The 24,251-nt window shown below is 46.4% G+C and overlaps 1 protein-coding gene across 2 annotated transcripts in view; it reads left to right on the top strand.

Annotated features, from left to right (window-relative positions):
* ZC3H3 (zinc finger CCCH-type containing 3) overlaps positions 1 to 24,251 on the top strand; it is a 127,253-nt gene that overhangs the window by 40,261 nt on the left and 62,741 nt on the right. For both annotated transcript variants that reach the window (XM_066567024.1, XM_066567016.1), the window contains exon 4: positions 9,901 to 10,051. In XM_066567024.1, the coding sequence (XP_066423121.1) occupies positions 9,901 to 10,051 (151 nt within the window). The remainder of the gene's footprint in view (positions 1 to 9,900; positions 10,052 to 24,251) is intronic.

Below are 24,251 nucleotides of genomic sequence, written 5' to 3'. Positions count from 1 at the left end.
GTTTCCCTGTTAACTTGGCATCCTTCCTTCAGGGAGGTGGACGTGTTGAGGTTTGGGATACTGAGATGGGGACTCACTGTCAACATGGGTGCTGGGGGATTGGGAGTGCTGCAACATTAACTCAGTTTCAGGAAAAATTTTGTCATGGAAAGGGTTGTTAAGCATTGGAAGGGGCTGCCCAGGGAGGTGGTGGAGTCCCCATCCCTAGAGGTGTTGGAGGAATAACTGGATGTGGCACTCAGGGCTCTGGTCTGGGTGACAAGGTGAGGACCGACCACAAATTGGACTCGATGATTTTGAAGGTCTTTCCCAACCTTAATGATACTATAAGGAGTGGGGTTTTTTTCCAAATTTCAAAGATCCTGGAGCTGTGCTTGGTCTTGAGGGGCTGTAGAGTGATGTGGAGCAATGGTTTTCCTTTTCTTAAGCACAGGGAATCATGGAATGGTTTGAATTGGAAGAGACCTTAAAGATCATCTCATTCCATGGTCAGGGAGCCATTGTGGTGTGTCTGACTTCAGCTCTGTTCTCTTCTCTCTGGGAAGTTTCAAGAGTTTTTTTGCTAAGGAAAACAACATCCTGGTTCTTTCTTTCCATGGATGTGATGCTTTTCTGGCTTTTTGGCAAATAGTTCCCTCGGCAAACCCGTGTGCACCTACTCAGTGGTTACAACTTGTAGTAGAATCCCTTTGTTTCTTGTAGGGATGGATTTTGAACCTGTCTATTGCCTGCTTTATATCAAAGTTTAGAAAGGAGAATTAAAAGGATCTTAATGAACCTTCTGCCTGCAAAGTTTTCCTCCCATCTCCCTGAGTTTATCCCAGTTCCTCTGCTGAATGCCAGAGTAGGGTCAGGTTCTTTTTAAGTGGATGCTTAGAAATCTAAAAGCTGGCCTTCTGTTGGATAAGTGGCTTTGAGGGTGGGGAATACCTAAGAGATTCAAATTTTTCCTTGTTAAATTTAAATAAAATAAAATAAAAAAAAAAATGAAGTCAATCCTAAAGCATGAATGCAAATGGAATTCCAGCCCGCCGAGCGCTCCCGTCGTTTCCCGAGGCAGAGCCACCTCTCTCCGTGCCACGGTGAGGCGTGAACACGAGATCCCTGAACCCATTTGATTATAGCCGGGGTTTTTCTGGTGTCTGAAGTGCTGGAAACGATCAAGAGCAGGAAAAGTGGAGTGATTTATTAGACTCATAAAAATTCATACTTTGTTATTCCAGTTGTCTTCCATCTGCAGCTTGTTAGAACGAGCACCCCTGGCAGCTCCCGCCGTGAGGCCGGGGGGGAGGAGGGCATTTATCAGCTTTCCTCCTGCCATCCCGCTCTCATTTAGAGGAATGGGTCCAGCTCCTGGAAACACATTAATAATCATTCACCGAGGGAAGGGGGGAAGGAAAACCCACCACCCTCTTTTGTTATAATAATAAGGGTTGTGTTTGAACAAGGGCCGATGCTCCAGAGACCCATTCAGGCTCTTTAGCACGGGCTGGAGCTGGGAAAATGGTGTTCAGAGCCTTCAGTGTGACCTCTTCTTGCCAATCCTGGTGGATAATGTTGGGTCTCCTCATCCTTGGAAGGCTCTTCTGCTCCTGTGACGTTCGGAAGGGCCATCCTGGGGCTTTTTGGCACTGGGGATGGGAATGTGACAGAGCTTGTGGAGTTACTGGGGTTACTGGGAGGTTGGTGATGTGTCCTCCTGTCCTCACCAAGACCTTGTTGGACCCCTCTGTCTCTGCCTCTCTCTGTATTTTGGGATTTGAGGGAATAAGCCAAGATACTTGCTGGTGTTTCTGTTGCAGTTGGAATATTGGTGTTGGAATTGTAGGGCTGAGTCAAAGGCACGGTTCTTCCCGTTACTTTCTAAGGCTTCCCAAATCACCTGCTGCTAGGGGCTGGTGGAGCTGAAGTGACCCAGACCCCTTTGGAAAATGATACAGATTTGGATAAATGTAGGATGGCTTTGATTGGGAAAGACCTCTGAGATCATCGAGTCCCAGACATTCCCCCAGCACTGCCAGGGCTACCACTGATCCATGTCCCCAAATGCCACATCCACACATTCTTGAACACTTCAGGGATGGTATTCCACAAGGAGTGGGAAGGGTCTGGAGCACCAGGAGCAGCTGAGAGTGCTGGAGGGGTTCAGCCTGGAGAAAAGGAGGCTTGGGGGGACCTTCTGACTCTGCACAACTCCCTGACAGGAGGGTGCAGCCAGATGGGGGTCGGGCTCAAGGGAAAGGACAAGAGGAAAGGACCTCAAGTTGTGCCAGGAGAGGTTTAGATTGGATATTAGAGAAAAAAATTCTTCATGGAAAGGTGGTCAGGTGTTGGAATAGCCTCCCTTGGCAGTGATGGAGTTACCATCCCTAGAAGGCTTCAGAAAATGTGTGGATGTGGCACCTGGGGACATGGTTTAGCAGTGGCATTGGCAGTGCTGAACAGTTTGACTCAATGGTCCTAGTGCTTTTTTTCAATCTAAACCATTCCATGATTCCATGCTGGATATTGTGGTATCCTGGGAACACCCAAACCCCAAAGACACCACATCCACTGAACCAGATCCACTAAAATCCATCCTGTGCAGCATCCCAGCTGCAGATTGAAGTTGGGATTGCACCAGTGGACTGGAAAGGGAGAACAGGTCCTCAGCCTTTAGGGAGGCTGATCCTGAGTGTCTCTTGCAGCAGCATTTTTCCAGGGAGTTTCTTGTAGCTCCGTGACTTTCACGTCTGCTGCTTTTCTTTTCCTGTCACGCTTGCTGCCAGTGTTTTCCTCGCTGTCGGATTTCTCCTGGCTGTGCCATCCCCAGCTTTTCCAGATGCTCTTCTCCTCGCTCCCCTTCTTTCTTCTCAACAGCTCAGGCATCACTTTGTTCCCCCATGACATCTCCACGCATCGTGGGGCTTTCCTAAACATTTGGATTTTTGAAAGGCTCTAATAAGGTCTGCTTGGAACCTTCCCTTCTCCAGGCTGGACATTCCCAACTCTCCCAGCTGTCTCCAGAGCAAAGAGGCTCCAGCCCTTGGAGCATCTCCATGGCCTCCTCTGGACTCACTCCAGCAGCTCCACATCCACATCCATCCACTCCAGAGCTGGGTGTAGAATTCCCCGTAGAGTCTCACCTGAGTGGAGCAGAGGGGCAGAATCCCTCCCTTTCCTGCTACTGGAAGTTTACTCTTCAGGTTGGGAGATGTTTCCCCACTCTGTATTTCCTGGGAACAAAACTTCTGTATTTTTCACCTTAATGCAGGAATTCTGGATGCAGACCCAGACCCATGGAATTTATTTGAGCAGGATATGTGGATTTGACCAGAGAGGTTGTGAATCCTCACACCTGGAAGTGTCCAAGGCCAGGTTGGAGAGGGCTTGGAGCAACCTGTTCTAGTGGCAGGTGTCCCTGCCCATGTCAAGGGTTTTGGAATAAGGTGGTCTTAAAGGCCCCTTCCAAGCTAAACAATTCCATGAATTTAATACTTTGCCTGATAAAATGAGTGTTTCTTTACAGTTCATCTCCAAGTGCCAGTGCCCAACGCAGCCTCGCTCCTGGTGGATTCCATGAACTTCTCTTTTCCTGTGGTCCAATTGACATAACGGAATTAGCCAAGCAGATTCGCTATTAATTTCCCAAATATTCCCAGCTGAAAGCAGCTGCCATGCTAAGCAAATTTTCCAATGAGTTTGGAGCTCTCTAAAATATTCCAACTCCAAATCCTGCCCTTCTCCCATCCTCTTAAAATGTGACAACCAGAGCAGCTGTCGTGCTCTGGGTCCCAGGTAAAGCAGTTTGGATCAATTGGATTTATTTCCTATTAAGCAGCAGTTCGTGATCATAAAGCATCGTTTACACGCTGGCATAAAGAGCCGTCGCTCTTGAAAGAGCTCGGAACTGAATGAGTGTGAAAATTAAATTCCCCTCTTAAACCCAAAGATGGTCCTTTTGGAAGCTGATTCCAGTCGCAACATAATTAACCTCTTGCTGTGCCATTCTGTGGGAACATATTGAACCTGCTCCGGGATAATCATCCCTAATACTGGTGTCTGCTTTCACACTGAATTCCTAACAGCATTACAGTAATCCCAAAGCTTTTGTTGACTCCAGGGACTTGGCCAAGTTGGCAGCCAGGACAAAAGGTGTCAGAGCCACGTGGCTCAGGGGTGATGCCGTCGAGGTGTGATGGGATGGGAAACACCAGAACCATTTGCTTTTGGCTGGAGGAGCTGTAGTGGAACTTTATTCAGGTTTTCCATGGGTTTATCCCTGGTGAAGGTCGTTTCCATTTGCTTGGAGCAACCTGGTCTAGTGGAAGGTGTCCCTGCCCATGGCAGAAGGTTGGAACTCAGTGGTGTTAAAGGCCCCTTCCAAGCCAAACCATTTAATGATTCTTGTTTTAGTCCTTGTTTTTTTCTCTCCATCTTTCTCAGTTTTTCCCTCCATTGCTCTTCCCTTCCCATCTACAGTTTTTCTCATCCAGGGAAGCAAGTGGTGTTGGGGATAATCCCCAGGAGGTTTGGGTGTATTCCCACCTCTGCACCCAATGATGAGCTGAAATCTGAGACTGGAGAAGAGAAGGATTCAGGGAGACCTTTGAGCCCCTTCCAGTGCCTGAAGGGGCTCCAGGAGAGCCAGAGAGTGACTTTGGACAAGCAAATGGAGTGACAGGACAAGAGGGAATGGCTTTCCACTGCCAGAGGGCAGGGACAGATGGGATATTGGGAGGGAATTCTTCACTGGGAAAGTGGGGATGCCCTCGAATGGAATTCCTAGAGAAGCTATGGCTGCTCCATCCCTGGAAGTGTCCAAGGCCAGGTTGGATGGGGCTTGGAGCATCCTGGCTCTTGGCTGATGTGAAGGGCAGTGATTGGGATTCCCAATCCCTGTAATCTGCTGTAGCAGCAGGAGTGAGGCTGATCCATCCTGGCCATCAGAGCTTCCCATGGTGCTTTTGCTGTCAAGGTTGCTCCTGGCTGCAAACTCCTCTGCTGCCCCCAAATTTGCCCTTGGACCTTCTTACTAAAATCCTGAAAAGCTCCTCCACCACCTTCCCTTCATCCACGAGGTGGGAGACAGTGCGGAAGGATCAAATCCATTAGGAAGTGGTCTTGCAGGGATTTTACAAGGATCAGATGTGGGGGCCTCATTCCATGCCTTGACATTGGTGATCCCAAAATCCACATAAGAGAAGCCAGCAAATTGTTTTTAGTCAGGGATGCCTTTTCCCATGGAAAAGAGGGAAGTTTGATCCCATACCATCCCAGAGCATCAGTGGATGTGTATGATGGTCCTGCTGTAGCCTGGGATATCTGGTTGAGTGTCCTCTTCCTTCTGGGATTTGAGGGTAACAGTATGTTTTCCTGAATCTTCCCTTCCTGACCTGGAGCAAATCCCATGGCAAGGGATTCATCTTCATGTCGGAAAGGGTCTGCTTCCAGAAAATCCTTTGGCAGAGATTTTCAGTTCTTTTTGGAGATGCTTTGGGTTCCAAGTGGGAGTTTTTTACCCCCTGTCAGGAGCTGGGACATGCTGGTGGCTCCTTCACTCATGTCCTAATAGTCCTTAACCCTTTTAATTTTTTCCCTCATGCCTGTTTGGAAAGAGCAGTTTGGTTTTATCAGAGGTTTTTGGTTTCTGCTTTGCTTTTTTCCTTGGGGTGGTTCTGCTTCGCTTTTTTTCCTTGGGATAGTTCTGCTTCATCCCTTTGATCTCTGAGGTTTTCCCTGGCACTGGGGACATTCCTGGCTGTGAATCCAAGGTTCAGCTTCTGCTCCCCAATTTGCATTCGTCCCTGCTCCCGTCTCGCTTCCAAGTGCTGGAAGATCAATGTACCTGTCACTCACTGCTTCCCATCTCGCCTCCGATCGGGATTAATGGCACAGCTCGGCACTGTGCCCCGATGGAGACACACGGGAGGGGTTCTGGTGGCAAAGGATTGACAGTGGGTGACCTTGTGGTGCCCAGGTTATGACTTAATTTAATTCTTTCCCCCATGCCTGCCCCCATACAGGAAGCTTTTCTATCCCATATCCTGTTCCTAAAGCAGCAGTAATCTCTTGGATTTGGGAATGTCCGCTCCTGAAGTTCCCCTTGCTTATTTAACTTCCTTTTTCCCATCAGTGTCTGAACAGGATTTACTTTGACATTATTGTCGTTTCCCTAATCCATCCTGAGCAGCATCATCTTCCTCTTGCCTCATGGATTTAGAATCACATAATCATGGAATAGTCATTAAGGAAAAGATCTCTGAGATCATGAAGTCCAAATGTTAATTCAGCACTTCCAAGCCACCACTAAACTCTGTCCCCGAGTGCCACATCAACACGGCTTTTTGGGACATGTTTCACTAGACCAGGTTGCTTCAAGCCCCATCCAATCCATGGGCTCCCCACCCTCACATAGAAGACTTCCTTCCCAGTATTCCATCTAACCCTACCCTCTGGCAGTGGGAAGCCATTCCCCCTTGTCCTCTCACTCCAGGACCTTGTGCAAAGTAATTTCTCACCTTTCTTTTAAGCCTCTTTTAAAAGCAGGTTTCTCCAGCCTCTTCTCCAGGTGAAATATTCCAGGAGCGAACTCTTTTTGTGCCCTCCCTGCTTCAACTTCCCCAGGGGGCCAATTCCTGGTACTTCTCTCAGGAAAATAAGAGAAGAAATAAGGACCCTTGCATCCATCCCCTTTCCTAAGGGATGCATGTGTGGTGGCTCCTGGATCCTACCTGCGTGAAGCACCCTTGTGAGATAATTTGGCAACAAATTCCCCATCTCAAGGTCAGCATTGGATAAGAGGAAACAGCTTTAAGTTGTAATTGGGGAAGTTTTGTTTGGATACGAGGAAAAATTTCTTCACTGAAGGGATTGCTTGAGCTGCCCAGGGAAGTGGTGGAATCATCATTCCTTGAGGGGTTTAAAAGCCTGTGTGGATGTGGCACTTGGGGACATGGTTTAGGGGTGGCCTTAGCAGCACTGAGTTGATGACCTTAGAGGTCTTTTCCAACCTTAACAATTCTACATTTAGAGTTTACACCAGGATTTTTTTTTTTCCCTGGGAACAGGAGGCGCGAGTAGCGCCCGCGGGATTCGCGGCTCTGCAGAAAGCCCCGAGCTCAGCAGCGCGCGGCCCTGGCTGATAAATGATGCTCATATCCCATTCGAATATGATGCAAGCAGTTTTTTTGTAGTTTGTCTTCCATGGCGGTAGTAAAGTTTTTAATTAGGAAAGCTAATGAGATCGATTAGTCATTAGAAGTGACCTCTGGATCGCGGCGAGGAGTGGGGATGTGTGCGCCGGGCTGATAACGGGGGACGCTGGGGTATTGTTTGTAATAAAAGCGTGAAGTGTTTGATTTGAGTGAAATGTGCCACGGGGAATACATCACGCGGAGAGGAAAAAATTACAACCCTGGGAGCCTGTAATGAAGGGAATTAAACCAACATCCTGTCTAAATAACATGATTATCTACACAAAACCCCTCAGCTAGCAAGTAATAATAGAAAACGGAGCTCTTCGGAGAGGCTCTTTGAGGAGGTGGTTAATGCTGGAGTCGCGCATCAGGCACTTTCCAAGGAGCAGCTTTGGAATGAATACACCATCCAATTACCTCTGGGAATAGAGTTTACCAGGTGCCAGCCTGTTTTGGGGAAGGAGGAGGAGGAGGGGGATGCCTGCAATAATTTGGGATCTCTCTTTCTTGTCAGGCAGGAGTTTGATGCAATTCTGGGTTGATTGGTGGCAGCTCAAGCTTGTGTGGGGGGCAAAAAGATGTTAATTATGTATTCAGCAAATTCCCAGCTTAGTTATTCTGTGAGGTTGGAGTGGAGGAGGGAAAGGGGCTACTTGTGCTGTTGCTGGCTGGGGAGGATGTAGGATTGTGGCTCTCATCCCTTCCCCAGTGGGGTGGAAGTGATTTGGGTACGTGGTTGGTGCAGTATCCGTGCGAGGTTGGGTGTGCCCACATGTTCTGAGTGACAAAAGTGACAGAAGGTAGATTTAGGTGGGATACTAGGGAGAAATTCTTCCCTGCAAGTGTGGTGAGGCCCTGGCAGACATTACCTGGAGAAGCTGTGGCTGCTCCATCCCTGAATGTGTCCAAGATCAGGTTGGAAAGGGTTTGGAGCAGTCTGGCATGGTGAAAGATGTCCTTGCCCATGGCAGGGGGTTGAACTGGATGGTCTTTAAGGTCTTTTCCAACCCAAACCATTCCATGAGTCCATGATTTCAGGTCAGTCCCACCATTACCATAGCTGGGGTTTCATCATGTGTGTGGTGCTGGTCCCTGCAGGGGTTAGCACCTCTGTTGTTTTGTTGTCCCCATTCTCCTGTCCTAAATGCAGTTCCCCGAAGGAAAAAACTCCAAGTTTGCTGGTACTTGGGAGCAATTTTAATTCTAATTGGAGCTTCAACTCTGCAAAGGCTCTAAAAGCCCACACAGAGGTTTGGTCACTGCACTGAAGAATTTGATCTGCTACCAAAAAAATCCTGAGATAGGAAAAGAGCAGTGAGATCCCGTTTGCTTTCCATGTTCTTTCCTCTCTCCTTTCTTGCCTCACCTCTAAAGTGACCTCTGAAGTGCCTCACCTCTAAGTGGCCGCAATTCCTCTAAGTCATTGAAACATCAGATGGTTTCTACTGGAAGAGAACTTGGAAGATCCTTTAGTTCCATGATTTATCCCATGGGTTCAGATTGTGGAACGTTGCAAGCATCATCTTTACCACAAAAAATTCCAGTGATTTTTCTGTCATGGCAGAGCCTGGTTTTTGCCTTTTTCCACCACCAGGGGTTATAACTTTTTTTTTCTGAATTTCTGAATGGAAATTTGTGTTGCCTGATCCCTCCCAAAGCCAACACAAGTCACCAACTTGTTGGGAATGCTCGAGAAGGAAAATATTCCCTGTATGAAACTGTAAAGCTGTGAGTTGATGTTGCCACTGTTGCAGGGCAATGGGGGAGCTGTTCCTTCCTTTCTAGGAAATGGTGTCAGATCTAAAATGTATTTCCTTATTTTTCCTAGTTTACCTGGTAATCCACCTTATTTTCCCTCCTGTCATAGAGACAAACATGGGGATGGGTCGAACGTTTTCAGTGAAAATAATGCTCCCATTTTTCCCCTCCCAACCTCTCCATAATTTTAATGAGAGGATCTCCAAGAAAAACAGCCAGCCCTTTAAATCAGTTATAAAACCCAGAGACCGAGGCTCAGCATGGAGTGTCAGCTTTAATTATCTGGGCAGTTACAGCTGTATGTTATAAAAGTCGGGCAATTAGGTGCATTCCTGAAAGCTTGGGAAAAAAAAAAAAGGCTCATGGAAGAAAACCACAGTCAAACATAGAACTGTTAATTGCACGAAACATTCTGCAGAATAACCCGGGATGTAGATCATCCTGCAACATAGAGAATCCAGGAATGGGTAGGGTTGGAAGGGAGCCTAAAGCTCATCCACTTCCCTATCCATGGAAGGGATTTTCCATTATCCCAGGTTGCTCCAAGTCTTGTCCAACCTGGACTTCAGCACTTCTGGGGATTAAAAGTATTATGAAAACACCAAGGATTAAAGTCATACATTTATTTCCAGATGTGGATCAAGGTGTTGTTGGTGAATCCATGATTCCCGTGGTAGTGTTTTGGTGATGGGCTGGTGAAGCCAGTTCCAAGCACATCAATACCTTTCTGTTACCATCAGTTATACTGGTCCTATTCCTGAAACTTCACCCCTTTTTTCAGGGGCTAAAATGTTGGATATAGGACTTCAGTTGGATGTGGGACCAATGGCCATTGAACTTGATGATCTTAAATGTCTTTTCCAACCTTAAAAATTCCATGATTCTGTCAGAGTGTTGGTGAGATCCCCTCTGTGCCCATCCACACCTGAATTTCAAGCCTGTTTTTCGATGTTTTTTCTCCTAGGATCCAACTTCCACTATGTAAGGAGCCCCCCAGCCAACAAGGTGATAAAGACGCGCTACAGGATCGTGAAGAAGAACATGGTGCCTCCAGCCTTATCATCCTTTACCAGCCCCATTCCCACCTGGAAAACCAGGCGTCCCATTACATCCAGGTAATTCTGCCATCCCTGGAATGAGCTGGTTGGCATGTGGGAGCCATGGGAACTCCCACGTTGGCTCAGTGTTTTTCTGTCGCATCTTCACTGTTTAATTTCTCTTTGTTTGGCCTACTCTGAGTTTATTGACTTAAAGTGTAAAATCATATTAGGAATTGTGTTATCCTGAGCTGGTGCCAACAGCTTACGCCTTTGGCTTCCTATGTATTCCCTCTTGGAATTAATTATTTCCATGGAGCAGTTAAATAAGCTGAAAAGAGGATGAATAAACATGTGGATGTTGGTGATGAAGGGGAGCATGCTGAATGCTCCAAACTTCCACTAGGATATAGGTGCTGTCCCAAACTCATTTATTCCCAATTATCTGGATGGGTGAAACATCCAGAAATATTTTGTCACTGCTTAGAGAAGGCACTGAAGGTGCCATAACCTTGAGTTGGAATATTCCTAAATCCTTAGAAGTGGAGATGTTTCCAGGGAGTGTCTCAGAGACCAAGAAAAGACCTGGAGCTTAAAGCAGAAGGGTTGTTAAAATAATCGATTCTTTAGAACAAGGTGCAATTAGAAGCAATGGGTTTGGTGAAAATACAGATTTTGGCTATTTTTAGGTCAGGAATAGCTTGTCCTCCCATTGGAATGTCAGGAGTCATGGGCAGTATTTTGGGCAAAGAGAGTCTGTTCTGCTCTTCTCCGACTTTGTTCTCCCTGCTCCAGGTGGATTCCTCCAAAAGTCATTCCCCAGCAATGCCCTGAGGATTGGTGGCTTTTATGGTAGAGCTGTGGAGGGACAAAAATCGTGATGATTGTTTTTAAAGCCTGACTTTGCCTGATATTTCCCTTTAAAAGTGAATTTTGGGATTCCCAAATTGGTATCTGAAGGGACGGTTGGTTTTGGAAGAGTTCAGGGTGATGAAGCAAAGTATGGGATGAAGAGAGTGATTGGTAAAAAAGGTTGGGTCAATTATTTTGTGTATTTTCCAAGCTCTTGGTTGAGAAACTCCTCCTCTCCTGTACTCTACTGGTCTCAAAGTATGAAACCATTCCACTCTTCCAGTATGGAAACTGGGATCTTTTTGGGCTCATGGTCAACCTTACCTACACCACCTCCTCCTTTGTCTTCACATTCTGCTTTTGCCTGTGATATTTTCCCACCTGGGCATCATCCCTGAGATCCACAGGTTTTGTTCTGGGTTACCACCTCCATTTGCACATCCTTGGGATGAAATTCTTGCATTTCCCTGTCCAGAAACAAACCATGTACTTTTTGCCTGCTCCACAGCTTCTCTGGGAAACCTGTGCTAGGGCCTTACCACCCTGGAACTGTCCAGGGCCAGGTTGGATGGGGCTTGGAGCAACCTGGGATAGTAGAAAGTGTCCCTGCCCATGGCAGAAGGTTCCTTCCAACTCAAATGGTTCTGTGACTTTCAGCCTTAATTAATAGAAAGCAGCTCATCCTCCAGCTGTTGGGCTCAGCCTCTTCCCTCACACCTTGTCACTCCAGATCTGGATGTTTGATGGATGGAGGATCCATGCTTAGAATCAAGGCAGGGATTAGCTTTGGGCATGGAATTCAGAGCAGGAGCGTCTGGGATCTGTGTGGTGGCTCTTGCTCAACCCAGTAGTGATTTTCCACGGAATGACCTTGTTCTGCTGCGATTGGCTGAGAGCTCCCACTTGTAGGATCATTTTCTCTGTATTAATCTCCGACTTCATTAAATTGGTGTAGTTTAGATCTTACAGCTGCTTCAGACAAATCTTGATAAAATGCCATCAGCAAATTAAAACAATTATGTTTTAAAGAAGCCATAAATCTCCATCTCCCAATTACCTTTGTTGGGGGTGATCAATCATCTGGCCTGTCTGGAGAAAGCACATGGCAAATGCTTCTCTGGAATTTTTACGGGATTTTTTGCTTCATCGTTCCTATCTTGGATCTGTCACAAGCAAGACGCCAGGATCTGCTTTTTTCCTGATTTTCTTTGCTCTTCCCAAAACAAGGAGAAGCTCTGACAACTGTGGGACACCCCTTTAGCCACCTCAGTTTTATTTCTCATACTGAGTAGTCAATTATTTTTAATATTTCTGGTTTTCATTGTAATAACTGCAAAGTTTTTACAATAATTTGGTATTTTTAATATCCTCATCCCCTTAAGCCAGCAGTGGGATGTCAACTGGTGGTGCTGCCCTCCAGTCCTACTCCCAAACTGGTTCCCAGCTAGCACCAAGGAGCAATTTCTTCCATGAAGTACAGGTTTTTGGGTATCTGGAAGTAATGTGCCAGGGTTTTATTTTGCTGGGACATCCAGGATGTCACCCTTTTTGCCAGTAAATCCTCAAATCACCAGACTAAGATGCAGAGGGATGTGGCTTTGAGAAATGAGTGACAGGGAGAGTAGCTGGAGGTACCTGATGTCAGTCCCTTGGGAATGAATTCCATCCTCCCCTTTTTGCTGGGTTGCATAAAACTGGGCCCTGCTGCTGACTTTTCTTTGAGGCGATAGGTGGGAGTATATTTTAAATTAATTTTACTCCACTTTTTGTAATATTTTTGTTTTAAATAGATTTATAAGCAACTCGGGGCCTATTTCTCCAAATTTATGAAGATAATTTTCACTCTCTTGATAAGGTGAAATTTACACCTGCTATTTCCATATTAATTCACATTGCTAAGTGGATCTAATTTTCTTCCGTTCTTCTATCTGGTGAGTGTGGCCTTTCCTAATGCAATTTCCCCCTCACTAAATCACTGTGATCGGGAGTCATGATCGAGTTAAATTAACTTAAATTAATTTACTTAATAAGAGCTCCAGATCATTGTGAATGAGGTTAAGATTTATTGATTCTCCTTTTCACTCCTCCCCCTTATCTCCCGCAGCTTTGCTGGGAGCGCAGCTCACAAGGGCTGTGATTTGCTGGCTTTAAAGTTTGGTCGCTCCTGGTGACATTGAGGTTGATCATCTCTTAAAAATCCTGGAGGGAGATGTCCTCTCTCCTCACAGCCTCCCTCTGCCTGGAAAGGGATGAGGGATTTGCCATGGAGGAGTTGGGATGGATGAAATGTTGTGCTGAGATTGGAGAGTGATGCTTCTCCTGCTTCCAGCATCTTTCCATGGTCCATGTGGATGTGGCTACCAAAAAAATGGGATGTCCACATGTTATAAACCTTGCACAGAGGCAGCAGAAGACTTCTGGGGTTGCTGGTCAGAGGGATGGACCACCTTTCCTACAAGGAAAGGCTGAGAGGATTGGGATTGTTCAGCCTGGAGAAGAGAAGCTTCAGGGTGACCTCAGTGCAGCCTTCCAGTGCCTGAAGGGGCTGACAGGAAAGATGGAGAGGGAATTTTTGTAAGGAGTGACTGGAGAAGGGGGAATGGCTTCTCACTGAAAGTAAGTAGTGTTAGACTGGATATTAGGAAGAAATTCTTCCCTGCGAGAGTGGCGAGGCCCTTGCACAGGTTTCCCAGAGAAGCTGGGTCCCCAGGGAAGAGGTCACAAAGCTTTTAGAGCTCAAGGAGCATTTGGACAACACTCTCAGTCACAGGGTGGGATTTTTGAGGTGTCCTGTGCAGGACCAGGAGTTGGACTAGATGATCCTTGTGTGTGTCCCTTCCAACTCAGAATATTCTAGGATTCTATAAACTCCTTCAGGAGACTCCAGTTCTCCCTCTGGAGAGCCAGAACCACTTTTAAGACATTTTTGGGAGCAGAGAGCCCTTTGAGTTGAGCTTATAGACCCCCAGTGGGGGAATGAAACACTGACCCACTTTGAAGAGTTTTCCTCTCAAATCCTGCTGCAAGTATGGAAAACAAAAGTCACCTGTCTGCAAATAATGAGTTGTGTCTGGCACTGCTGGGGAAACTCTGATATTTCTTCCTGAAAACTTTGCAGTGCCTCTTGAGGGAGAATCCTACCCCTCCAGCACTATAAATAAGTAAAGAACAAGATAATCCAACATTTGTCAGAGAAATGCCAGCTCAGGAGAAAGGAGCTCGTCAGTGGAGGATTCACTCATGTAGTTTAGTTTAGTTTTATTTTTTCCTTTTATTTTCTTCTCTTTTGTTCTGTTCGTGGCCTGGAGCGCATTGAGCAGATTAAGATGGAAACAGTTGTCACCATCACTGGGGGTGTTCAAGAAATGACTGGATGTGATACTCAGCACTCTGGTCTGGTTGACAGGGTGGTGATTGGTCAAAGTTTGGACTTGATGGTCTTTTCCAGCCTACATGATTCTGTGATACGGTGATTGCAAGGATTTTTCCTGCAGGTTTCGAAGATCTGAAGCCTTTAGGGATTCAAGCTGAAAGATAAAGAGGATGATGCAGGTTTTGAAATGGGGCTCAGCCACACTGGTGGTGCAATGACCATTTCCCTGGGAAAGGGGAGGTACAGCTGGGCATCCAAGAGGAGGAACAACCACCATCCATCCCTTCCAGTCGTCCTCTGCAGGTGGTTGGGATATTGTGTTCCAGGTCACTTAGGAACACCAGCCTCCTTGTCCCATTCTTTCCTTTCCTTCACAGTGGATGGTTTTGGGTTTCCAATTTCCTTTTGCTCCCCTGACAACGTCTTTTAGGCACCCAGCTCATGATCCAGTTCAAAGAATCATGGAATGGTTTGGCTTAGAAGGGACCTTGGAAGAGCATCTGGTCCAACCCCCCTGCCATAGGCAGAGATGCCCTCCACTAGACCACGTTTTTCCAATCCCTATCCAACCTGGCCTTGAACACTTCCATAGGATGGGATGATCCATTCCATGCAGCCCCTGTCATCCATTCCCAGAGAAGCCTTCCTGATTTTCCTTTCCATTTTTCTGGCATTCCTTAAGTGCTGTTACAAGTTTCCCTGTGGAAGTGATTTCACTGTCTTGAGATAATGGGATGGCACCAGGTGCCAGTCCTGGTGTGCTGTTAGTGTGTAATTAACCCTTTCTCCCTAAATCCATGGGAATCTAGTGCGAATGGGAATCTTGGTTATGGATTAGAGTCATGTGTTTCCCCATTGGATGCATTCCAGTTCCTGTGCCTCATTCCCACAGAACGGTGTGGTTGACTTGCCATGGATGAAATGAATGCTAAAACTCAATATATCCCCTCTCTTTTGGGGAGGAGAAGGTATCCTTGGGAATGCCAGGGAAGCTTTCTCATCCTTTCCATCTTCCTCTTGTTGTGTTGGAGACTGGGGCAATCAGGGTCCGCACCGACTCATCCACCATAATCCCACTGATGGACAGTAATGGGTTAAACCAGACTAAATCCATCACTTCTGAGCTTTTTGGTTGCACTCTGAGGGTGCCTAAGAAGTCAGTCCATTCAGGAAACAGGATGGGGTCACCCAACATCTGTGACTCCTCTGGGAGCTGTTGGGAAGTGCTTGGGATACTTTGGTTGCTCGTTGTGCAACCCGACAATTGTTGGGTTGGGGTGGTGGTGAGACTCTGGCACAAGCTCCCCAGGAAAGTTGTAACTCCCCCATCCCTGGAAGTATTCCAGGGTTGGGTTGGATGGGGCTTGGAGCAACCTGGGACAGTGGAAGGTGTCCCTGTCCATGGCTGGAACTCGATGGTTTTTAATGCTCGTTCCAACCCAAACTGTTCCGGGATTCTTTGTTCACGATCCTGGAAGGTCAGCGGCTGGAGCTCAGAACAGAGAGCAGAGTGTGGGGCTGTAATTCACAGTGGATGGAGCAAATCCACATTTTCTGGGGTGTCATCTCAAAAGTTGCAGAGAAAACAGGGAAAACTGTTAACGTCGGCTTCCACGGCGGAAAATTGCCGAGCGCTCCGACGGGAGAGGCTTTAATCGACGTTCCCATATATTGTGAGCAGACAGGGATGGGCATTTTAAAGGTCTCAGCAAATGCTGTATTTTCTCCTTGATCCATTTATTTTTTCCACCAGCCTATACTTTCTAGGGTACAAGAGGTGGGATCCCAACATCCCAAAACCAGTTTGGAGCACAAAGTGGACAGATGTTCTGAACCAGATGCTGCTTTAAGTAGTGCAAGTGGTTCAGTCTCCCAGTTTTGGGGGATTTCAAGCACAGCTTTTTATGTTGTTTATTGAATTGGGATGATGCTCCAGTGGGATTTTACCTCTGGGTGCTGATTGCTCTGGGATATTCCCGAACAGAGGTGAGGGAATCGTGAGCAGAGGGCAGAGGTTGGGACACCGGGAGTTAATTTCCTTTTATCAAGATGATAAAATCCCCCCATCCGCCTTCCCGGCTTTTGCCGCGTTAATCTGCGAACGGAGTCGGAATGTGACGAATGGCCTTAAAGTTCCTGTCAATTTTTTTCTTCCCAAATTCATTTGACATGAAAGTGAGAAGTAAACAGAAAGCCTGTGGTTAAGCAGATAACTTGGAAAGCCTTTTCCATCACATTTAAAAACGGCCGTGTCATGGATTCTGCGAATTGGCGGCTCCTATTTTGTTTGATTTTATTTTGTCTGTGTGGTAAATTTTCTTTTAATAATCCCGACGTGGTTTGACGAGGTTTTAGGCCTCGGATTTTTTTTGAAGGGATGTTAAACCATTCTCCAAAATGACATCTCATTAAAGTGAAATTCATCTGCTGGGATTGGAGCCTTTACAGGCAGGAGGGAACAGTAACTCCCATTTGGAAATCCATATTTTTTGTTTCTATAGGAAATACTTTTAATCCTTTTAATGAGGCTGGGATGAGATGCACAACCCGGATTGTTTCGGAGCAGCCCTGACATCTGTCCCAGCATAATCCAGTTTCTGTTCTGGACTGGTTTAGAGGCTTTAAAAAACAATGGCACCTCTTTGGGGCAAAGCTGGGGATTAATCCTCCCTGTTACTGGTGCTCCCCTCCTTCCCAAGAGACAGACACTGGGGAAAAGTCACTCCTCTCTTCTGTCTTCCTTTGCTTTTTATTTATTTCTTATTTCTTTTTTCTGTTTCTTCTTCCCCATTTTTATTTTCTTTTCTCTTTTTCCTCTTTCCCTTTTTCTTGTTGTTTTCTCTTTCTTCTCCCTTTCCCCCTTTTCCTTTTCTTGTTTTCCTTTTTAAATTGTTTTGCCTTTGCTATCTTTTCTTTTCATTTTTTCTAGATTTTCCCCCATTTTACTTTTCATCTTTTTTCTTTTTCCTTTTTTGTCTTCTTCCTTTTTCACCTTCTTCCCTTTTTTCTCTTTTCCTTTTCCCTCTTTCCGTTTCTCCTTTTTCCTTTTTTCCCTTTTCCCTTTTGCCTTTACTCCTTTTATTTCCTGCCCTCCTTTCCCTTTTTTCCCTTTTCCTTGTTTTTTCTCCTTTGCTTTATTGCATTTTTCTTTTCTCTTTCTTTTTTCTTTTCTTTTTTTGCTTTATTTTTTTTCTTTTCCCTCTTTCCTCTTTCCTTTTCTCTTTTTCCAATTGCATCCTTTTTACCTTTTTTCCTTTTTCTCTTTTTTCTTCTCCTCTTTCTTCTTTTTTTTTCTTTTTCATTATTCATTTGCCTTCTCCCTGTTTTTTCATCTCCTTTTTTCCTTTATTTCCCTCTTTTAACTTTTTCTTTTTCCTTTTTTCTCTTTTCCCATTTTATCTCCTTCTTTCCTTTTGTTTTCCCCTTTTCTTCTTGTTTTTCTTTTTCTTTTCCTTTTTTTTCCTTCTTCTTTTTCCTCTTTCCTTTTTCCTTTTTCCTTTTTTCCTCTCCCCTTTTTTCCTTTTCCCCTTTCTTCCTTTTTTTCCTTTCTCTTTCTCCTTTTCTCATTTTCCCTTTTTCTCATTTTTCCCTTTTCCCCTTTCCTGTTTTCCCATTTCCCCTTTTCTCATTTTCATTTTTTCTCTATTTTCCAGCCTCCCCTTTAAATATTTTTCATATTTTCCTTAATTTCTTTTTTTTTTCTCCCTCTTCTTTTTTCCTTCTTCCTCCACTTTCTTTCCCTCTTTTTTTCCCTTGTCCTTCTCCCAAGCATCCCTCCCAGCTGGTTGCTTTCCCACCTGGCAAACTCAGCAGCAATTCCAAGTTATGCAGCTTCCAGCAGCATTCAGGGACTCCACCACTCCTACTTCCTCCCCTGACCACCCCCATCCTCCCAGTCTCCCCAGTCCTGCCCAGTTCCTGGGCAACCTTATGCTGGGAGGTTGGATTTTTCCTCCTTTTCCATGAATTCCAGGCTGCCGGCGCTGGGGGGAAGCGCTCCCGTTTCCCTCCTCCTGGGTCAGCCGCAGTAATCGAGCTCCACTTCGGAGGAAGTAATGAAACCAAAATAAAAGCGGGACTCAGGGGTTAATGACCAGCTCTAAATGCACATGAACATCCTTAGGAATAATGGGATTTTCCTTTTTTAATTTTGGTTAATGGAGTCGTCGCGTTTTGAATGGATTCCATTAAAAAGAAAACTGCCACATCCGATCCCAGGGACAGTGAGGGGTTATTTACTCGGCAGGGTGTTGTGTGGATCTTGGATCAGCTCTTCCCTGGAGCCTGGAGCATCCTTGTTGGGAAGCACAGCATTCCATAAACTGGATCTTCCTGGGAAATCTTTCAGCTTAATCCCGTGCTGGAGCTGTGTTGGATTTGATGATCTGGAAAAGCTTTTCCAGCTCAATCCATTGAGAGCCCCCAGCATGGCACTGGTTTCCTGCTGCATGAAATACTGGATTTGCTGCACCCTTTGGCATGAGATCACAAAATCCTAGGATCTCCAAGATCATCAAGTCCAACCTGAGTCTGATCTCCACCTTGTTACCCAGACCAGAGCACTGAGTGCCACCTCCAGCTGTTCCTTGGACACCTCCAGGCATGGTTCATTTCACCACCTCCCTGGCGGTCCATTTCAGTTTTACTCTTTTTTTGTGGAAAAATTCCTTCTAAGATGCCCAAGTTGGATGGAAATCATCTGGAAGTCCTCCAGTCCATAACTTGGATGACATAGTTGGAGTGTCTTTCTTCTGCTTCATTTCCCCCCATCCCAAACCAACTTTGATGGTGCAAAATCACTGTTGGAGAGCACGGTGCCACCATTCCCAACTGGAATTGGTGGCATCCTCAGTAGGATGTTCACCTGGGTCAGGACAGAGTTTCGAAATTGGTCTCCTGAGTGAGACATCTTCAGTTGTTGGGCTTCACAGATCAGTCTTGGAGGTTCAAATCAACTCCTGGTAGATAAAACCATTCCTGAAGATGTTCAGCAGCTCCTGGTGGACTTTGGATTGTCAAGGCCAGGGCGGGAGCAAAGCAAGGGATGTGGTTTTGTTTGAATATGTTTGATTTGCAGTGTGAATTTCAGATCCTCAGCAGCAGGTTGGCTCTCTAGATCTACTCTGAAGGGTCCCCACTACATTTGGGATGCTGTGGGTCAGGGACAGGGAGATTCTGGAACCCTGATGGAGTTAGCAACGAAAGGATCCTAGGAAAAAGATAAACTGAGATGATAAATGAGATAAAAAAAAAGGAGACTCTGCATTCCAGGAAATGCTTGTTTGGAGTGGTGCAGGGGACTCATCAGTGGTTTGGGGTGAGGAACAGTGTCCCAGTTCCGTCAGGGTGCTCCACAAGCATTCCCAGCCCCCAGGGTTGGACAAACCAAGTTGGAAGGAGATCCCACAGGGCCTAAAACCAGGCTGGAGGTCATCACCTCTGCTGTGTCACAGAGCAGAGGTGGTCATGGTGGTGCCACTTCTCAATGAGCTTCTGGGCAACTCTTCCTGCCTGGCTGCTCCCACCATTCCATCCCATGGAATTTTGGGTTAATATGTTTTCCTTAGTGTTTCGAGTAGGCTGAGAGCACCTGCAGGGGTGGCTCGAGGAGGATTTTCTGAGGAGCAGTTTTCATTAGCCAGGATTTCTTTTCCTCTGCTTTTGTGAGGCCTTTCTGTGTTCTCAGAGTCCAGCAGCTGTCAGAGAAAAACGGAACATCCTTAGCAAGGAGCTTTAGAGGGATTAAAAGTTGGGAGTTTGCAGCTGTGGATCAGCAGTTCTGGGTTGGGGAGGAATCATCTGGTGCAGGAACTCAGGTGGGAGAGGTAAAAATGTTGGCTCAGGTAACTCAAGATGTCTTCTCCAATGTTGGGTGCCATCTCCAGGTGCTGGGACACCAGATTGGAGATGGTCCTGCCCATCCTATGGTGGAAAAAGTCAAAAACTCTTGGGTGTTCTGGAGCCGGGCTGGGAGACCTGGATGTGTCCAACCTGGGGAAGAGAAGGCTCCAGGGAGACTTTAGAACCCCCTCCAGTGCCTGAAGGGCTCCAGGAGAGCTGGAGAGGGACTTGGGACAAGGGATGGAGGGATAGGACCCAGGGAATGGCTTCCCACTGCCAAAGGGCAGGGACAGATGGGATACTGGTAAGGAATTCTTCCCTGGGAGTGCAGTGAGGGGCTGGGATGGAATTCCTAAAGAAGCTGTGGCTGCCTGATCCCTGGAAGTATCCAAGGCCAGATTGAACCGCGTTTGGAGCAACCTGGGATAGTGGAAGATGTCCCTGCCCATGGCAGTGGTTGGAACTGGGTGGTGTTGAAGGTCCCTTCCCACCCAAAGCATTCCACAATTCCACAAAAAATGTTAATTATGTCTGTAATGCTATTTTATGTGAATTTTTGCTCAGGGTCTGGGATGGACTTTGGGCAGCTGGGGCAGATGCCCCAGGAAGGAAGCAGAGGATTGATCCTTCCCCTTCCAGTCTTGGGATTCATCTTGTTCGAGGTCCCCCAGGGACTGAGCGTGGTTCTGTTGGGATTTGGAGCCTGTCTCTAAAATCCTTTAACCCTCTGTCCCAGGGCATCCATTTATTCCTACCCAGGTACTCCAGGATGAAATCTCTCATGGGTCCATGAAGTTCCAAGTTCAGCTCTTCCTTTTCTCCATCCAAATTCCCCAAACACCAGCTGTAATTTTAAATAAGATAAATTTCGTGGGATATTATTCACCTTTTCTAACCGAGGCTTCAACAGCAATGGAGTAGCTTGGCCAGATGAAGTTTCCCTGTGGATAAAGTTTTCCAAATTGGCCGCATGCTGTATTTAAAACTAATTTTGAAGTGGTTTGGACCCTTTGGATGTGTTTTTTTAAGGCTAATTATGCCTGCTAACAGCATCCCATTCAGAATATATTTTCCAGTGCTGTATATTTACACACTCCCTGTTTTTTCACCTGACAGTGACAGCTGTGGGAGTGAGGAATGTATTTAATTCCTAAATATCTACTCTAATAAGAGATTAGTAATGGCAGAGCTGCTTTTTTTCCACCCTTTTCCCAGATGGTTTTCCCTACAAAGGGTCGTAACTTCTCCAAGCTTTCAGCAGATCGAACCCCGATGTTTTCCCGTGCTAATTCCAGTGTGAAAGTTGGGATTTAAAAGAAAAAGCACCCAAAAAAGGAGGAAGAGGGATGCAGAGCATGGCTGAATGGCAGCTCCACAAGGCACAAATTCCCTGAATTACTTCTTATCCTGATAAAATTGGGATAAATTCCTTTAAACTTTTCCATGAGCTGTTGCAATGAGCTGCGTCCAACTGGTGCCAGCATCTGGGCTGAGCTCCGGGCTGTGCCCGGGCAGGTCTCATAGCTCAGGAATGAGCAATCCGGTTTTTGGGGGCAAAAAAGGTCACCTGGCAAGTGCTGGAGCATCATTCTCCGCTGATTAATTCTGTCCAGGCTAAGTAAACATTTAGGTTTCTTTCAGGCCGAAGGACGGATCCATCTGTTTCATCCTGGTGGGAGAAATCAGGGAGTATCCTGAACTGGAAGGATCATCAAATCCAACTCCTGGTCCTGCATGGGAATCATCCCAAAAAATAAAAAGTATAAAATACTCTAAAAAATCTGGAGAAGACTCCTGGATTGACAAATGCAGAGGGATCCTAAATAAGATCTCAGAGAGCTTCACTGGGCATCAGGATCCGTTTCCCAGGAGCTGGAAAGGGCTTCATGCAATGGAGGGAAGGAAAGGAAGGAAGGAATTTGTACATTTCTCCCATGGGTCAAATTTCACCCTTGGGCTCAGTTAATGAAATATCCTGTTGAGTTTGTGTCTGTTGTAATAAACATGGAGAAAAAATCATAAATAATTATTTATTCATATCCAAAACCTACATAATGTTTGGAAGATCTACTGGAAGGTTCCCTGCCTGTAGCAGGGGGTTGGAATGAGATGATCTTTAAGGTCCCTTCCAACTCAAATTATTCTGGGATTATGTAATCAGTTTTCTCAGTCCCTTTGTGTTTATTTCCTTCTGCTGCCTTGGAAATAATTGGAATTAGCTCGTTAATACCAACTAATATCCCTCCTACCAGGTCTGGTCTCTCCCCAGCAGAGCACTGAGATTTCCTCTTTCTACACCCAAATTCTCTGTCTGACGGAGCTTCCTTTGGGATGAAGCCGTTGTGTTCCCTTCCAAACCTTGGTTTTATTCCATCAGGGAATGTGTGGATGATGCAGGACCATCCAGCCTCTCCTTGGCTCTTCCCGGGCTGGATCCTGGCACCTCTGTGTGGATTTCAGCCTGAGGCCGGATCTGCCACCGCCCTTGGCACCGGCAAAGCCGACCATCTGCATCCGGCAGCTTCTCTGCTCCCGGTCCATCCATCCATCCATCCCCAGGTGCCAGTCGGGCTCCGCAGCATCTGCAGCTCCTGCTGCCCTCTGGGCTGGCCTGGAAGGAGGATTTGCAGGAGGATATGGGGAGGTCTGAGAGGTCACAGCTGTTAAAGCTGGGAAAGTGGGAAAAAAAGAGCAGAGGGATTCCCGAAGTTGGCACGGGTCCCGTGGCCACCTGTCTGTGAGCAGGAATAGTTTTCCGAGCTGAAATTATGTTTTGATTGCAGATAATTTCCTTTAATGCTCCCCCCCAAATTAGTGGTGATTTAATAATTGCTTCTGGATTTGTTGGTAGTGAATCCAGGTATGTGTTCCTGCCATCCTCTGGTGTGGAGAGGATGTAAACGTAGGCAATGAGGGGTGAATCTCCAGGGAAACCCCAAAGCTATTCCAGTTCAGGATATTTTATATGGAAAAAGGTTTTATGGCTCAATAAGGAGGAGCAGGGAGTGTTGAAGGTGATGTCTCTGCTGCTTTAAATTCCTTTTTAAACACAGGGATAAAAGAGGGCAAAGGGAAAACATTATTTGTGTCACGGGAAGGAACTTTGTGGGAGTTGTGGGAGACAGAGGGAATGTTTTTCTGTCCCCTCCCTCTAACAAATTCCTGGTCTCTTCTGCATCTAAAATAATGCTGTTTCAACTCAAATCAGGGTGTGGAATCATGGAATCATTGAGGCTGGGTAAGCCCTCATTGAGTCGAACCATTCCTTCAGCACTGCCAATGTCATCACTAAATCATGTCCCCAAGTGCCACATCCGCAAGGCTTTTAAATCCTTCCAGGAATGGTGATTCCACCCCTGCTGGGGGCAGCTGTGCCAGGGCTTGATAATTTTTTCCATGAAAAAATTCATCCTTATGTCCATCCCAAACCTCTCCTGGCACAGCTTTGAGGCCATTTCCACTTGTCCTGTCCCTTGTTTCCTGGGAACAGATCCCAAACCCCACCTGGCTGTCAGGGAGTTGTGGAGAGCCAGAAGGTCCCCCCTGAGCCTCCTTTTCTCCAGGGTGAGCCTCCCCAGCTCCCTCAGCACTTCCGGGTGCTCCAGACCCTTCTCCAGCTCAATTCCTTTCTCTGGACATGCTCCAACCCCTCTATGTCTGTTTTTCTGAACTCCCGGATTTTTTAAGAGTAAAAAGCTGAGGATAAGGAGGAAGGGAAAAGGACTTCCTTGTAGAATGTGTGAAGATGTGGGATTAGAATTGTGGAATCATGGAATGGTTTTGGTTGGAAGGGACCTTTAAGACCATCCAGTTTCACCTCCTGCCAAGGGCAGGGACACCTTCTACTATCCCAGGTTGCTCCAAGCCCTGTCTAACCCGGCCTTGGCCACTTCCCGGGATGGGGAAGTCCACACCCTCTCTGGGCAATCTGTTTCAATCCAATAGGATTGACTGGATGTGCTGCCCCTGTTTGTAATCCCTGACATTAATCCTGTGTCATCCATGAGTTTGTGGATGGACAGGGAATTAGGCAGGACCTTTTTGGTCCCAGGGTGGGCAGCTCCTCATGGATCTGCATCATTCCCACCTGTGCACAGATGACACCAACCAACTTGCAAACATGAGGGAGGGCCGGGGTTGCATTGGCCACATCCAGAGCTGTGACAAAATCCTCTGGAGGCTGGGATCCATCTGGGAGAGCATCTTGGCAAA

This window comes from Molothrus aeneus, chromosome 1, assembly GCF_037042795.1.
Source record: "Molothrus aeneus isolate 106 chromosome 1, BPBGC_Maene_1.0, whole genome shotgun sequence".
In the NCBI taxonomy this organism is placed as follows: Eukaryota; Metazoa; Chordata; class Aves; order Passeriformes; family Icteridae; genus Molothrus; species Molothrus aeneus.
The sequence above is the reverse complement of the archived record's forward strand: the minus strand, read 5'-3'. Positions and strand labels throughout refer to the sequence as shown.